General features: G+C 40.1%; 2 protein-coding genes across 2 annotated transcripts; one reads left to right on the forward strand and one right to left on the reverse strand.

The window, feature by feature from the left end:
- Window positions 1–158: 158 nt before the first annotated feature.
- On the reverse strand, window positions 159–4,075 carry alg3 (ALG3 alpha-1,3- mannosyltransferase). Its single transcript, XM_061044551.1, has 9 exons — window positions 3,861–4,075; window positions 3,191–3,290; window positions 2,960–3,107; window positions 2,701–2,861; window positions 2,390–2,510; window positions 2,075–2,280; window positions 1,400–1,477; window positions 1,068–1,211; window positions 159–978 (listed from the first exon to the last, which is right to left on the reverse strand). Exons 1-9 carry the CDS (start codon window positions 4,039–4,041, stop codon window positions 798–800), a joined length of 1,320 nt encoding a protein of 439 aa, XP_060900534.1. The 5' UTR covers window positions 4,042–4,075; the 3' UTR covers window positions 159–797.
- A 1,291-nt stretch (window positions 4,076–5,366) lies between these two features.
- Window positions 5,367–10,148, forward strand: mul1a (mitochondrial E3 ubiquitin protein ligase 1a). Its single transcript, XM_061044552.1, has 5 exons — window positions 5,367–5,548; window positions 6,760–6,847; window positions 6,940–7,060; window positions 8,750–8,981; window positions 9,116–10,148. The coding sequence occupies exons 1-5, from the start codon at window positions 5,375–5,377 to the stop codon at window positions 9,620–9,622; spliced, it is 1,122 nt and encodes a 373-aa protein (XP_060900535.1). The 5' UTR covers window positions 5,367–5,374; the 3' UTR covers window positions 9,623–10,148.
- Window positions 10,149–16,524: the final 6,376 nt, after the last annotated feature.

Raw genomic sequence — 16,524 nt, forward strand, 5'->3', positions numbered from 1 at the left:
CCTTTATGCAAAGAAGAATGTTTCATAATGATAAAAAAAAGTTCTCACTGTAGATTATATACCAAAAATATATTTGTTGGGATAATACAATAAAATCATAATTTTGCCGTTTGTTGTAGCATGTCAAAATAACACATTAAAAAAGAGAAAAAACAGTGTCAAGATTAAGTGGCATTTCTGTTTAATATAAAAATGTCATACTTTTGCTCTGTCTACTGCACATTTCTCACATTGAAGTGCAGCCATGATTGTCTGCAGCTCAGTTTTATACACACGTTAAATTATATTACTAATGCTTCAGGTTTTTTTTGGCGTTGTATTCAAGAATACTGCAACTTCTGTGGCAGCTGGAAATGCCATATTTATGACTTATTTCAAACTTTCCATACCAAGTACAAGTTCTTTGTCATGTTTATGATATTCTTCAAGATAACTACTTAAACATAATAGGTAGAAATAACCTTTGTAACAAATTCTTCCTAAACAGCACAACATTCACACTGTCCTCCTCCTTCTATTATCCATGAAACTAAACCTGAGAAATTTTTTTTTTTTTTTTACTTCTCATCTCTACAGCTGCAAAGGTCGACTCCATTTTCATCACATCTGTCTGCGAATGCACCTACAGGTTAGCTTCCTTCACTGAGATGAGAAGCATCAAATGGCTCCTCATATTCATCTTAAAAATAGTTTACCCCAGTCACCTCTCTGTTTGGCGGTGTTGTGTCAACAAGAGGAGGAGGCTGTTTTGCCGCTGATTTGACCGAATACATTGACTGGTCTGATCAGGCTGCTGCTCACTGCCGTTTGTCCTTGTCAGGTGCGACCTCTTGTGATTCTGCTGTTGCAGACAAAAGGGGTGGAGCCAGCCACAGACAGAGCAGGATGATAAGGTGGCAGATGTGGAGGGCGGCTGAGCTGCTGTAAGTAGAGGGGTAGGTGTTCCATGAGAGCTCGATCAGACCCAGGATCAGGACCCTGAACACAAGGGGAAATCAATACAGTATTAGAACTTCAAAGGGCGATAAAAGCAATGTAAAAGAAAAGTAAAATGTACTCCATCCTACCTGAGCAGGTGGGCCAACTTCTTGACTCCCCCACTCCAAAGCAGGTAAGGCAGCGTGTGGAAGTACCAGACGTAGAACTGGTAGTGCAACGAACGACTAAAGCACATGCCGATGAAGTTAGAGGTGAAAAGAATCAAAATGATCTGTGATTGTATGTTAAGGTTTTTCACAAAAGACAGTCTCTAAATAGCAACATCAATAATTTACTGACCAAAATTAGGCAGGCACGCAGAGCGAAATTTCTATACGACACCTAACAGCAACAAAGGCGTTGGTGACCTAAATGATATTATCCTACAGATACCAGTCGACTCAAAAAGAACAGAAGGATATGATCCACGGTGTTCTTCTGTGCAGGGCTTTTCCTTTTGCATGGCTCCTTGAGTAGTTCAAAGATGCTTTCTCCTGGCCTAGTGAGAGAGGAAACAGTTACTTTTAATATCAACATCTACAACATAGATGTAAAAAATATAGCACAATATTCACTCTATGACAGTAGCAGGCCATATTTGTGGAAGACTGTGAACAAAGATATAAATAACTGAGAACTTCTTTTGAATTCTTTTTCTGGATTAATACAGTATGAAATAAAAATAAAAATATAACTTCTAAATTTGGGATGTTTGCTTGACAACAAAGAGGAAAAGCTGACTCTAGATAAAATAACAATCAGGAAATTCCAAAATGAGTTGCATTTTTTTCTGTACTGTCTGCAGTTATAAAGAAACGCTAAGAGACAATATGGTGACGAGCAAAAAAAAGAATGTTGTTGCTTTAAATCTGAAAGGTAGCTCCTGCTTCTGTATTCATATTTAAGTATTCATCACGCTTCAAACAAAAACGTGGAGGCATTGCATGAGGATCCATCATATCAACTGCTGACCGAGCTGCTCTGTTGTGGAACAAAAAACTGGCACGATTATAACTCCTGATTTATTCAAGCTCCCCTTCAACTACAGTATGTATGATAACAGCAGTAACCTTGGCACAGACAAAGCCTGCCTCACCTCTTCCATCGGCGGAGCACGAAGAGTAACAGGGCGAGCAGGTGGGCAGCCAGCAGGAGTAAGTGGAAGTACCGATTCAAGAAGAGCCATTCGGGCAGAAAACGCCAGTTGACCGTCCACTTGAACATAAACTGACGACCGAGATCAAACGCTCTGCTCATATAACCGATGGGATTCTCCAGGAGGAAAGGCAGGCCCAGCAAAAGCTGCAACATCAAGATAGAGTTATTTAAATATGAAGCTTAGCAGTACTAACGAGAGCTTTAAAATGCAAGTGAAAGATTGCCCGGTTTTCTGTCGCACAAAATATTTTACCTGTATGCCTGCACACAGAGAAAGTTTCGGGATTGTCCCGATAAAACCAAACTCGGACAGCAGGAGGAAAAGTAGCCCGGGTGCAAACAGAAGCACATTCATTTTCACAGACACTGCTAAACTGTCAGAAAGAGAGGAAGATGAGTTTTAATTTCAACATATCATACACAGAACAATCACAATGATTTATTATAATGAAGAATAAATTATAAGATTCAAATATATGATTCTTGTAAAAAAAATCCCACAAAGTCAAGTGGTAAAGACATTCATGAAAACCTGTACTGTGGTGTCAGAGAGTCCACACTTGCCTATAAAGGCAACAGCCCACAGTCCAGTGTCCGTCCATGAAGAGGTTCACTGCTGCGAAAAGCAGCATCATGGCCACAGGATCATTAAAGAGACGCAGCACAAAGATGGAGTGAATCCGATAAGAGGCACAGCAAACAAAGAAGAACACATAGGGAGGAACCTGAAAAATGCACAGAAATGAAAAGCCATTATTTACATATTAAACAAAAAGTGCCTCACACTTCACATAGTAAATAAGCTTTTATCTCACAAACTGACTTTCTTAGTGCGGTTGTATATCCTGAAGACGAGAAACAGCGTGATGAGGTAGAAAGCAGCAAAAAGGTACTGTCCTAGGCGGATGTTAACCCCGTGGCTGGTAATGTAGTAGAGAGCAGTGAAGATGTAGACAAAGCCCGCCGGGTACCTGCAAAGACAAGGTGCTTATTTATCCTGCATGCATGAAGTGATTTTTACCAGGTGGAGAAATTCAAAACCTTTGGAACTCACACCAAGGGGCCTGTGTCTCCTTTCAGCTGGGTGTAATCATAGGTACCATTGATGACCCCCTCTACCTCATCCATGTAGGCCTTCCAGTCTATCTCAGTGTCTGCAGAACAAAACACACATTATTAATCATGAACGCTGGGAAGGTCACCTACAAAGTAAAGTCCTGTAAGTGCTGTTGTCATGTGTAGAGTTAATTCTCTTTTGATAATATTCTTCATTTTTTATCTAGGTATTTTCCAAAGTTGTCACATGTACAGCCCACTACCACTTATGAGGGTCCAAAAATGCTGTCCAATAATAAGTTATGCGGAAAACATACATTTACATTGTAGTCACTGAATCCGTATCTATGACTGCAAAAAGATTTTAGGGATAGCAGACACTGAAAATCCACCAATCTTTATTTGTATTGCGTCAATTCATGACAAATGTTATGAATTTGTTTCTTATCTCAAGCCACAAAAAGAGCTTAACCGTACTCTTTGTTATAATGTCAGTAAACACAGGAGAAGAACAGGAAACTGTAAATGTCATGCAGCGGCTGTAAAGTCCTGCTGACAGGTGGCTGTGAAAGTTAAGGGCTATGCTAACGCTAACTGCTTAGCGTTAAGATACTATTAGATATACTGCAAACCACTGTAGCATGCTAACTAGCTGCACAGCTACTTACATGCTACTTTTTGTATGACCCACACATTGATCCCAATCTCCAGGAACCACAGGATCGAAACCACCAGGAACGTGTACTCCGTCTTGAACAGAACCAAATGTTTGTCCTGCCAAAGAGTGTTAAGTTTACCCCACAGAGGGGAAGGGGGACCGGGGGGCTTTCTCCGCAACCCTCCTGCCATGTCGGCGGCGTACAGACGGTGGAGGAGAGGAGAGAGGGGAGAGGAGAGGAGAGGAGAGGGGCCGCAGCTGACATGCGCAGTACGTCGTCACGTGATAGTAGTCGTCACCTACGTCACGTGACACGATCGACACTTTTCACGGTATCATGTGCACCTGAGGAGGTTTCTTTTTCTACCAGGTAAAAACCCGATTTGATTTGTGATTTGTACAATTATGATGAGAGCACTTTAAGACAGGAAGAATCGTTTGCTTACACTGTGATCTTGCGTTAGGTTGTAAAACGTTTAGAGGTCACTTCTGCTGCCATAGCAACGTTAGCATGCTATTAGTTATGAACTATTCTAAAGACAATAATGTGTCCAGTGACAAGCTAATAAAATTGACTGTAGACTTTCAGCATATTACCAATAATTTGATATCAGCCAGTATCACTTACTGTAGTGACCGCAGCTTTAGGGAAGTTATATTGTTTTGAACTTTAACCCTCGTGTTTGTTTTCATTTGTTTGGTGTTACAAGCTCAGCATTCAATATTTGGAAAATAAAAATCAGCTTTGGAAAACACTGAAGGTTAATAAACAAAATGCTCTGACGGTATTTACAGAAGCCTTTGCAGGTGAAAGTAAACCGTGACAGTCCTTCTCATTTATATTAAACTGATCTGTTCCTCTTTTACACTTCACACAATGGCTGAGTAATATAAACAACCCCACATAGCTAGTGTTTGATTTGTGTTCATAAGAGACTGTAAACAAAGCCTCACTGGAAGTCGTAAACATGATGGAAATAATGTTAAATAAAAAATACAAATGTTTTTATTTGTGTATGACTTCCTCAACTCAGTTATACTTTGAATGTCAACACCATTAAGTTAAAGTAGCTATGAAAAAGAAATACATAAACACAGGTTCCATTATACCAAGAATATATAGTGGATGTTTTAATCATTTTTTTTTACGAATTGATCAAATAAAGGTTGAGTATAATATCATAATCTAATATTATTTTAGCAGTTTTACAGCAGTTTTCGTAGCACAGCTGTTACTCATAGCCCTTTGAAACACACAGCGACATGAATACTTTTGTCATCATAAATACAGAGAAAGGTTAAGTCTAATGTAAACAAATGTGATGCATTTTATGTCAGGGAGTCTGTATATTACCAGAGTCTTTGGCATATTATGTGTATGTAATTTTTGTTCTTGACTCAGATCAATCAATACTTATTGTCACAGACACAGTAAACACATCACAGCATGTCACCATAAAGTCAATCTGTTTCTTTAAGCCTGTGGATTTTAAGTTTAAACATGACTGTTTTAGTTATTGACCCATGTTTGTTTGTTTGTGCAGGTCTTCTTCCAGGAAAGGGACAAATCACCCTGAAGGAATGGATGGATTTCCTCTGAAGATTACCGAGGCAGTGTGTCTTGGGGCCAGCCTTGGCCTCACTAGCGTCTGCTATTATCTCTACACGAAGAGTCGGACAAGTCTAGATAAGCTTGATGTGAGATATGGATCATGTATAATGATCATAACTTTATACTGCCTCGTTTTTAAATGTTTTCTGCTTTCATGCGGTCCAAGCAAAAGAAAGGAATGGGATTAGTTGCAAAACCATTTAACCAATATTCAGCATTCACATAATGCTTAAAATCCTATTAGAGTAGATCAGTACTAATGTCTCTAAAAGGTGTTAACAGTGGGGTCCAATCTTGTAAGTCAGCTCTTTTCAACCTACCAGGCTTGTGACTGAAGCACATTAAACTTGAAAAACTGTTTTTTAATTAATTGAGAAAACAAGTAAGAATGTGAAAGTAGGGCTGTTTCAAACATGCTATCATAAATGCCATTAATCAAGATTAACTATTGAATTTGTGTGATAAAAAATCATGTCATCGTTTGACAGCCCTACTTCTAAATTCTAAAATTAATGAAGCAGATGCTTTTGTCTAAAGTGACGTACACCTGAAAGTAAGCCCAACACAAGCTAGGGTCTAGAGAGGGAAAACAGCATCAGTAGGAGCTTACAAAAGGCTTTAAGTCTGATCTGACACAGGTGCTGACAGGCAGTACACAGACACATTATAATAATCAACAACATCAACAGCTTCTTATGAGTATTCTAATCAGCAGCAATATTATCCTTAATATTATCGTCGTCAGCCACATCACTCATTAATTGTTAGGTATTCATGAAAGAGCTGTGTCTTTAGCTTTTTCTTAAAGGCGGAGAGGGATTCTGCAGATCGAATGGAGGTCGGCTATTCTTTCAACCAATGGGGGACTTAGAGCCCTGTTGTGAAGGGTGGACCAGGCGCCTTTCATTGGCAGAGCTTAGACCTGTTTGATAGAGTTTAGGCAAGGGGGAGATGCTGATATTGCTGTTGAAAGGGGAGCAACAGGGTTTTAAATTTGGAGCATCAACTGGCAGCCAGTGGAGTGATATGAACAGCGTGGTGACATGTGCTGTTTTGGGATGTTGAAGACCAGTCACACTGCAGTGTTTTGGATCAATCTGCAGAGATTTGATCGTGCATGCAGGAAGAACTGCCAGTAAGGAGTTGCTGTTAGGTAGGATGCTGTAGCGTAGGACGCTCTGACACTGCAGTGCTATGTGTGACAGTTGTGCCATGCACAGGCCAACTTTATAAAAATACAAAGCCTATCTAAAGTATGTGTATGCATATACAAGTAGTCTGTGTCTCTTGTTCTCAGGATGCTCCACACTTGAACATAGACGGCAAACTCCGGGACATTTTGAAAGTTACTCCAGGAGCATGTTTACAGTACGCTGTCATTGAAGGTAAACAGGGATCTTACTTTTTGTAAAGCAAATAAAAACTTATACAAACATACATCTGTCTCATATTCTCTTTCTGTGTGTTCACCATGTAGGTACTGTGCAACCAGTCGGAGAGCCTCTTACGAGTCACTTCCAAAAAGAATATGTTGGTGTTTTGCAGAAATTCAACTTAACAGAACACAGGCTGGTGTGGAACAGCCTTTCACGCACTTGGTAAGAACTTAATCAAACCAATAATATAATGAAGCATTGTAAAACCATGTGATCGTTTGGGTTATGTTGTTTTATAGACATTTTTAATTGTAAGTTAATAGTGAACAGTGTGAGACAGACGGGAAACAAAAGGGTAGAAAGGAAGGGATTACATACTAAATACATTCCTAGTTGTAATTGAACCGGTGAAGTTCTGTTTATCTGGTTGTTATTTTTAACGTCAGATATTATTCTGTATCACAGCAATCAAACGTGCAGAAGAATCTCAGCTTAAAAAAAAAAAATTGGCTTCCAGCTGGAAAAAAACGCTTGACACAGGACATAAAATGTGGTCATCAGGGCAAAAAAATAAAAAATCCCAGCTCTTTAAAATTAGTAAAATTAGGCACATATGGAAGGTTTTTAAGTGTTGAAAACAAAACTGTTGCAACCATTAATGAAGTTTTAAAGAGCATCGTGTTACTTACATTGAAGCCTTCACTTTGTAGTTACAGTTAGATATTATCTTAAATGGCATCCAATTCAGGCATTGGTTATTATGGAAATCCTCACATTACAAGACGAGGCTTTAGATCCTTCCTGACAGGTTAACACTCTCAGACTTACAATTCAACAAACTTCTTTATAATGCAGGCTTTCTGTATGATCCATCATTCAAGCTATGTCACTTAATCTTTTCAGACATTGGCCCTTTTTCAAACCAACCCGTACACCCTCTCCCTACCCACTACCCCTCTGTTTGCGCGTCCTCGCGAAGGGTCCGCCATATTAAGTCCGTCCCAAACCAACTAGCGGGGAGTGGTAGTGGGTTATAAAACCCTCCACCGGCGAGTCTGCACCAATGCCGACTTTCAGATCACGTGCAACGCCTATTGTGTCCGGTCGTCATGGATGAAGCAACCTGTGAGTTCAAACACTGCTCCAACTAAGATAGACATTTAATATCGTCATACAGACGTTAACAACTTCAAATGTGTTTTGTATTGAGGATCAAATATATGTTTATTTATGTTTATTAAGTGTTTTATATTTACAGGGACTGTTGCGAAAACAAAATAATATTAAATCATGTTGCAGACAACTTTTCGCTGTTAATATTTATTATTTTTCTACTTTTGATGTCTTTGTGAAATCTCAATTCAACAACAAAAAAATACACTTTTTGCTGCTCTGATTTGCATTAATTTAGGACACCCTGTTTTATGAAATTACAATAAATTAACTTAAATTATAAATTACAATAAACAATGTAGGCTCAATCTAATAGTTTTTTTATAAGTCTACACTAATATAACTAAAGAAGAATAAGAAGAATCTAGGCTGTATAAATATTTTTACAGAATGCATTAGCTACAAAAAAAAAGCCGTTCCTGCAAGATGCCGCTGAGAAACCATGGTAACACACAGTTCCTGTTTCCACCTGAGAGAGGGAAGTTTTTCCCAAAGCCTGCCGCTGTATTTCTACCCTACACCTTGATGAAGGGGACTTCATTCAGCTGAGAGTGTGACTTCTAACAGAGTGCACTCCGTCACGGAGGGGGAGGGTGTAGGGGTTGGTTTGAAAAAGGGCCTTTTTGTGTATATTTATAAAACTACTGAGCAACCCCAAAGTTGAAATATATTTAACATTTTGTCTGTGTCATCATATTTGGTACTAAGGAGACCTGTTGTTCTTGTTACTTGCTGTAGGGCCGACAGTGAACGAGTCCTGCACCAGCGAGTGAATGCAGTGCCGTTCCTGTTAGTCGGATCAGATGATACCACCGTCAAAGTCCTGAGTCCTCTGCAGGCCTTAGGAGATCACATGGAGATCACTCACGAGAAGTTCCACCAGGTCAATTACGGCTTGGGGGACATCGTAGGACAATACCTCAGTGGGGAGAAACTTAAAGGGCAGCTGGAGACAGAAGAAATGCTCAAAGTCAGTCGCTGGGTCACATTTTAGCAATTGTGTTTGTCTTATCTCAAAACTGAATTTTTATTAACTTGACAAAGCATTAATTTTGCTTACAATGTGATTGAGTATTAACACTAACAAATATTCATTTTTCCCAGGTGGGAGCGACTCTTACAGGTGTGGGTGAGTTGATTCTGGACACAGACGGCACCCTGAATCTTCGACCGCCCGCTAATGGCTCGCCGTATTTTTTGAGCACGACAGACTTTGACACTCTTAGAGGAGAGCAGGAGAGCTCGGCAGTTCTGTGGAAAGTTCTGGCCATTGCTTCTGCTTTGGCCGGAGCAGCGGCCCTCCTCTGGGTCGGACGACGTTACTACAACCAACTGAAAGTTCGCTGGGAGCAGGAGCAGGAGAGGAGGGATTTTGAGAGACTCCAGGCTGAACTTCCAAGAGCGTCTGCTCAAGTGCAGGGCCTCGATCAAGACAATGAAGAAAACACAGAGAATGCCTGCGTGATTTGCCTCACTCAGCCACGTAACTGTATTCTATTGGACTGCGGACATGTTTGCTGCTGCCATAGCTGTTACCAGGCGCTTCCACACCGCAGATGCCCCATCTGTAGACAGAACATCACAAGGGTGGTGCCTCTTTACCATGTTTGACACACCGGTGTGACCTTTTCAATTAAAAGACCTCAACGGTTGCACTTAGAACTAAAAAAAAACTATTTTATGAAGATTATTGTGTATTAAAAGAACATACATTAATCATAATGATATCGTGCAAATGATTTTGTTCATCACGGCACAACAGAAATTTCCCAGTGAGGGACATATCTCTTGAATTGGTCATACAGGAAAATGAAGTCCATTCGGGGAAAAGGGTGAACATTAATGCATCATAAATGTATATTTAAGAGTAAGAGAGTATATATAAGAGTTTGTCTGGTGCCTTTTTCTTAATTTATATGGCTGCTGCTAAGAATGGATGTACTGTGTGTGTCTAAATAACTTAAGTCTCATCATTAGATGCTAAGCTATTGTTACAATCGCTTTCGGTTTGAGATGCTGGAAGTTACTGAAACAAAAATACATGTAGTGCCAAGACATGCTGTGATTATGAACTACAGGGTGGGATTGTGTGTGAAATGTTGGTTTGTTGAAAGAAATTCAATAAAAAGATTCACTGTTTGTGTAGTGTTTGGCTTGATGGTGCAAACATGCTCATCCACTTTATTTATTTATTTTAAGGTTTATGTTTGAGCTTTTTGTGCCTTTAATGGAGAGGACAGTGGACAGAGCCAGAAATCTGGGGGAGAGAGAGTGGGGAATGTCATGCAGGACAGGAGCTACAGGTCGGATTCGAACCCAGGCTGCCCACTTTTAGGATTATAGCCTCCATGCATGGGGTGTGTGCACTAACCCCTGCGCCACCAGTGCCTGGCTCATCCACTTTTCTAATCTGTTATACAAGTGCCATGAGTATACAGGTCTGTGTGAGGTTCACATGTAATATGCATCATCCTCATTATATCTGTATTTAAAGATCCCATATGATTTGAGATTTGGTGTTCTGCCTGTCTGCATTTCTAAATAATCTACAGACATCAGAACAGCAGCTGTTACATCGAATGGCTGCTATTTAACATCAGGGAGGCAGCTCATGTCTGAGAAGAGCCATCCTTCTCTCAGGATGAGATCAATTCATGATGTTTTTTTTTTATTTTTCCATAAGCACACATCCTTGTTAACAGCACCTGGTGTCTGTAAAGACTCCAGTGAATTGAGTCATCAAGCCTAGACTTTCAGTTAGCTGTAACAAGCGTCGGGAAGATGTGGAGAAGGACAGTAAAATAAAAAGCCACCTCCAGGTTGCCTTTTTATAGCACAGAAAGGGAGAAAATTAATAGGTGCGTGTGTTTGGGTGTGGAGAGTGGGGGGTTAGGGCCTGAGTGCGGGTGAAAAGGGAGCAGGTGGGAGACACAGGATCCCATAAATCTAGCTCAGCGGTCATAAGGGTTCCCTTTGACAAATTCTTCATGAGCTCTCTCAGCAGAACAGCAGCTGTGGCTCTCGGGAGACGCAGACTATTACTGTAGCACCCGCTGACCTCCGAGGGCCATGGGAAAGAAACAACGGTGTTTGAGTTGTTCATTCTTATCTAATTGGATATTGAAAAAGCATTACAAGAAGAAGAAAAATATGAATCACACATTTGCCTCAGGAGAGAGTAAATGATTTGAAAATGTGGCTAAAATGTGCAGTTACACATTTTTGCTTTAATAGTACAGATGATATAGAGGGGGGAAAAAAGGTTAATTCTCCTTGTGTCCTCATTGTCTTTGTCCATTATCAAAACTACTTTTGGTTTTATTCAGGAAGTATATCTGAACAAAGAAAAAGCTTCTGCCACTAGGTGTCCATATTTCTTCTTGTGAGGTAGTGAGACTCTCACTGACAGTAAGGGAAGACCCTGATTACAGTTAATGGTTTCCAAATCATTTAACATTCACTTGCATATCTTGTTTTAATACGTTCTGACAGCTGAACAATTATTTTGATGATATGGAGTATTGGTTAGACACACATATACTTAAAGGGGACATATTAGGAGAAATCTTCTTTTACAGTGTTTTTGAACATATATTTGGGTAGCCTGAGAGTCTACTGACCCACAAAATGTGAAATAAACCCATCCAGTCCTTTTTTTTGTGGTCTGCATAAGTCTTACAACACAGAGAAAAGTGCTCCGTTTCAAATTTGCTCAACTTGTGATGTCCCAGTGGGATTCTGGTAGAAAAAAATACCCTCCCCTCCCCTGATGAGTAAATGTGGTACGGAAATTAATTAAACCCAAAGGATGAATTTGGTGGCCTCCTGACAAGCACCATTATCATTACAGTTTTTATTTATTGAATTTTGGTTTATGACAAAGAACCCTCAATGCAGGTTTACCTTCGAATCAACTTCAGCTGTACTGCCTTGTTATGCAAGTCAGCAGTTTTAGATCAGTCTACCTGCTAAACATCCATCAGCACGTTATAGCTAGCATTGCTAAATACTTTATATTCTTCAGTAAAATGATGTATTCCTTATTTCAAGTGACTGAGACTAAAGTGGCAAAGCTCAAGATCTGCAGAAAAAGTTCAATACATTTTTGAGTATATGACTCACTGTGACCTTCTGTTCTTGTGCTCGTGACAGGGAGCAGTGAGGTGGATGTCTTTTTTAACGTTGGCACTGGCAGACACTCAGGAGGCAGCAGGAGGAAAGGTAGAGATGCAGTCTCTCAGGAGAGTGAGCCAATACAGCATGATATCGTCCCTCATGCCAATTACCGCTGTCACCCATCTGCTGTGAGCGCGCAGTGAAACATGGGATAAGTGACCTACTTTGTAACATTAGTGTGACTGCAGTGCCTCTCCACTCGTCAACAAACCAAGCGCTCCCTCCCCGAAGAGATGGAAACAGGGATGATATTAAAGGAAAACACACGGGTCAGACATGGATCCTCATCCCCAATTTGCACAGATATTTCTAGTGGTATCTATCCTCAAAACTAGAAACACCATCCGCATAACACAAAGTAATCTGACAAACAATCAGTCCAAAATATCAATTCCTGCAGGTTTTAAGAAACAAACAAACAATCAAAAATCTTTGATTCCTAGACAAGGTGTGCAAGTAGGTGTTTGAATTTAAGGACTATAAAGGTTAGAAACTGATCCAAACTTCACAACAGGGTCCTAAGTCTCTAACTAGACTCTTCTCCTCTGTCGCCTCCGGTGGTGGAACAAACTTCAAAACTCCATTTCATCTGCAGAGTCCCTCTGCACCTTTAAGAAAAAGCTAAACTCCCAGCTCTTTCAGAAATACCTACGCACTTGAGGATAATGATGATGACAACGACGATGGTTTTGTTTGGTCATGATCATTTTAGGATGGTTTGATGCCGATTAGAACTCTCGAAAATGTGTTTTAAAGGAGGGGTTCGCACATCCAACCATCTCATGAAGTAGGACATAATACTGTCACATTGAAAAGAAGAAATCCCACCAGCCTACTATTCCTCGGCTTTACCAATTTATTGTTTAAAATCACAGCGTTTTGGTCCCTCTGAAACTTTATCAAGTGTGTTCCACTGAACACATCAGTGATGCCGAGCAAGAGTAATGTGCATGATTTTTTGATTTAAATGTGACGTTTTTTATCACAAAAGAAAGAGTACTAATTGTGCATAATGGGCCCTGTCATCCTTGTGTTATAAAATATTCCCAATGCATTAACTTATCATTAATATTAGTAATGGAAAAATTCAACAAATAGAGTAGAACTTGGTGATACATTTTCTACACCAACATTGTACTAGACAACATGAAACATTCACCTTTCATCCCCTTTTTGGATGCTCCTGTGCATAAGATGCAAAAAAAAAAAAAAGGGTGAGCGTACAGCTACCTCTGTGTAGCACCCTCATGCTGCAGACTACAGCTGTGTGTTCACCGATCCAAGGGCATGATATCTTTCAATGTCCCCACCATCTATCGAAAGATGTTTGTGCAAAAAAACAAACAGCATTAATCTTCATGATGAGGAGAGCAGATAAGCACGGCATTTTCATTTGTTTTAAGACGACAGATGGAGTGTGTATCTAATCTTTCTCTTTGTCCTCTAACAAGCATTTTTTGTTTTTCTGAAAAAAAGCCACACACACACACACACACACTAATCCCAGCTAGTACTCATGTAATTGATCAGGGTTATTGGTGTCGGCTTTTTATTGGAGTTTTTCTTCAACGGGTAACATGGTGTGTGTGTGTGTGTGTGTGTGTGTGTGTGTGTGTGTGTGTGTGTGTGTGTGTGTGTGTGTGTGTTTTGTGTGTGTCAGCTCAGCAGTGCTTCATTCGCTTGAAGCCAGAGATGGGGAGGGAGTGAGTGACTCAGCAGGGTGATTCACTTGTAATTGGTGGCAGTGCTTCGAGAGCACACACATGCACACACACACTTATTTCCTTAGGGTGTGTGCCCTTGTCAGAAGTGAGCGAATGATTGAGTGAGCCTGATCATTAAGAAGTGCTGCCTGCTAAAGTGGAGGAGATGGAGGAAGAGGTGAGAGGAGAACTCACAGTATCTGGACTTGGAGAGATCAACTGAACAAAACAGAGAAAGAACAAATAAGGAGTCTTTGCACATATTGTATGAGGTGTCCAGTTTGTGCAAAACATACATACTTTTTTTCCTTGACGGTGTGCATAAAGAAGCACCTGGTAACATGTGGAGCAGCGGGTTGGATTTGACTCATGACATCATGTGAAATTCACGGCATGAATGAATGGCCCCGCTCTGTGACAGCTGGAGGCGGCAGTTTATTGAGTAAGCGGTGGTTTGTGAGTCATGCCTTGGGACTTCCATTCAGAGAAAGTGAAATGTTTATGATCTCTGATGCAGTCTAATTGATTTTTTTATCAATTGTCAGTTTGTATGATTAAACAACCAGCTTACAACAAAAAATAACTCATGACACTTTATATAAGGAGCAGGCCTAGTCCATGCTATATTTGATTTTTTTGTTGTTGATTTTTTGGTCTTTTACCTCTAGTTGAGTGTTTTATCCCAGCAGCAGTGTCTACTAGAACTTTTACTATTGTTTTGTGTTTTAATTCATTTTTAATTTTTGCTTTTACGTGTTTTTATGATGTTTTGGATGTAATGTATTTTGCCTGATTTACTGTACAGCACTCTGCCTCGGCTGTTATAAATGTGCTATATAAATAAAGTTGACTTGACTTGTCTTTTTTCGATTTATTTTTTGGGCTTCTTTGTGCCTTTATTGTAGAGACAGGATAGAGTCAGAAATCAGGGGGAGAGCGAGAGTGGGGAATGACATGCGGGAAAGGAGCCACAGTTTCAAACCTGGGTCGCCAGCCTCCGTACATACACACTAACCACTGGGCTGCCGGCACCCCAGTCAAGGCTATTTGCTATATAATTTAAAGTGACCCAACTAAATCCACCACGAGTAAGCACCTTGCAACAGTGTCAAGAAAAAACCCTCTAACTAGACACTTTGAGCAGAACCAGACTCATCGGTAGAACAACATTCTGGATACAAGACTGGCGGGGCCTAGAAAGTGTGATAGAGAGAAGAAAGAGTGAGAACAATTGTTATGTGCCCAATAATCATAGTAAAAATATGTCTCATCTTATAACAACTAATAATGATAATGGAAGTATGCAAGATGAACAACAAAAGAAAAGACGTAAATTTAGGAGGATGCATTAATAGGACATGAATTCAAACAGATAGATCGAAATAAAGATAGAGGAGTATACGAGAGTGAGCTGTAACCAGTCAACTACAGCATTATCCTCTGCCATGCATGAAATAGACTTTCTGGGTTGAATGAAAATGTCGGCTGCATTTTTCCTTGTTTTAAGTATTGCTTTCTGGACAAAGTCATATTTTTCACAAGAGGTATACTTATTTCTGTGCGAAGGCAGCCAGCTGAAATAAAAAGCTTGCTTTGTTTTGACTCTACAGCCTCCCAAATGTCTCATCCCTGCAGGAAAGAAACCCTCAGAACCTTTCCAGCCGCACTGATCTCCAGTCAGATGGTCATTTTTACACTCAGCTATGCAGGCTGGCTGCTATAAGAGAGGAACGCTGCTTCAATGGAAAGGTTGTTACATGTTTATAGAGGGGGGGTCAGCTGGCCCGAGGTTGTTAGGACAGGTTCGGTCCAATAATAGATTTCTGTCTTTGCTTGTGAGTGAGACACCATATGCTGTGCGGCCAAGACCATGAAACAGTGTCTTCAAAAAGAGAGCAGGGAGGAATGACGTAATTTCAAATCAAGCCAGTTCATTAATAATAATGGCTCTGTCCATGGTGCTGGAATAAGCAATTCATAATTTTACAGCTGAATCACAAAGAGAACTTGTGATACATGCTTCTGTATTTATGGATGAATATTTTAAATGCTGTGTAGGCCTACATATCTTAAAAAAGTCTAAATTGTAATCATGTCAAATGTACTGGTTTTTTTTCATTTTCGTAATTCTCGTCAGATGCTTATGATAAGTAGATCCTTAATATAGAAGATTTTGAAGATTTTGAAGGGGTTACTTCTCTTGTTAATGCACTCTGTTTCTTATTTTTGTTTCAGATACTTTAAAAGGGACACTCCTACAATATAGATATGAATTGACTTTAAAGGAGTCACAAGCAACAGATTGGAAAAAAGAAGAAATTTTGGGTCACATTTCACCTGGGTGCACATTAAACTTCTCTATAGGCTAACGATGCATTTCCCACAGATTTCCTATAGAAGAGTCGCCAAACTTCAAAACCTCCCAGCGTTGCTGCTTCACTGCTGTTATTTCATCTCTCTCCTCTTGGTGTCACTCTTGCTCCTCAACCTCTCTGAGTCCCCCACCACACACACACACACACACACACACACACACACACACACACACACACACACACACACACACACACACACACACACACACACACACACACACACACACACACACAAACGCACGCGCGCGCGCGCGCTTCA

The sequence above is a fragment of the Labrus mixtus genome, chromosome 8 (assembly GCF_963584025.1).
Source record: "Labrus mixtus chromosome 8, fLabMix1.1, whole genome shotgun sequence".
Classification (NCBI taxonomy): Eukaryota; Metazoa; Chordata; class Actinopteri; order Labriformes; family Labridae; genus Labrus; species Labrus mixtus.

Bases quoted from the DNA above. Each gene is read 5' to 3' on its own strand.
- alg3 (XM_061044551.1), bottom strand. From the start codon at position 4,041: ATGGCAGGAGGGTTGCGGAGAAAGCCCCCCGGTCCCCCTTCCCCTCTG. The intron at 2,862-2,959 runs GTCAGTTTGTGA...TGCATTTTTCAG, and splicing joins TATACAACCGCACTAAGAAA to GTTCCTCCCTATGTGTTCTT. The intron at 1,478-2,074 runs GTGAGGCAGGCT...CTCTCTCACTAG, and splicing joins GTGCTCCGCCGATGGAAGAG to GCCAGGAGAAAGCATCTTTG.
- mul1a (XM_061044552.1), top strand. From the start codon at position 5,375: ATGTTTGTTTGTTTGTGCAGGTCTTCTTCCAGGAAAGGGACAAATCAC. The intron at 6,848-6,939 runs GTAAACAGGGAT...TTCACCATGTAG, and splicing joins ACAGTACGCTGTCATTGAAG to GTACTGTGCAACCAGTCGGA. The intron at 8,982-9,115 runs GTCAGTCGCTGG...CATTTTTCCCAG, and splicing joins AGACAGAAGAAATGCTCAAA to GTGGGAGCGACTCTTACAGG.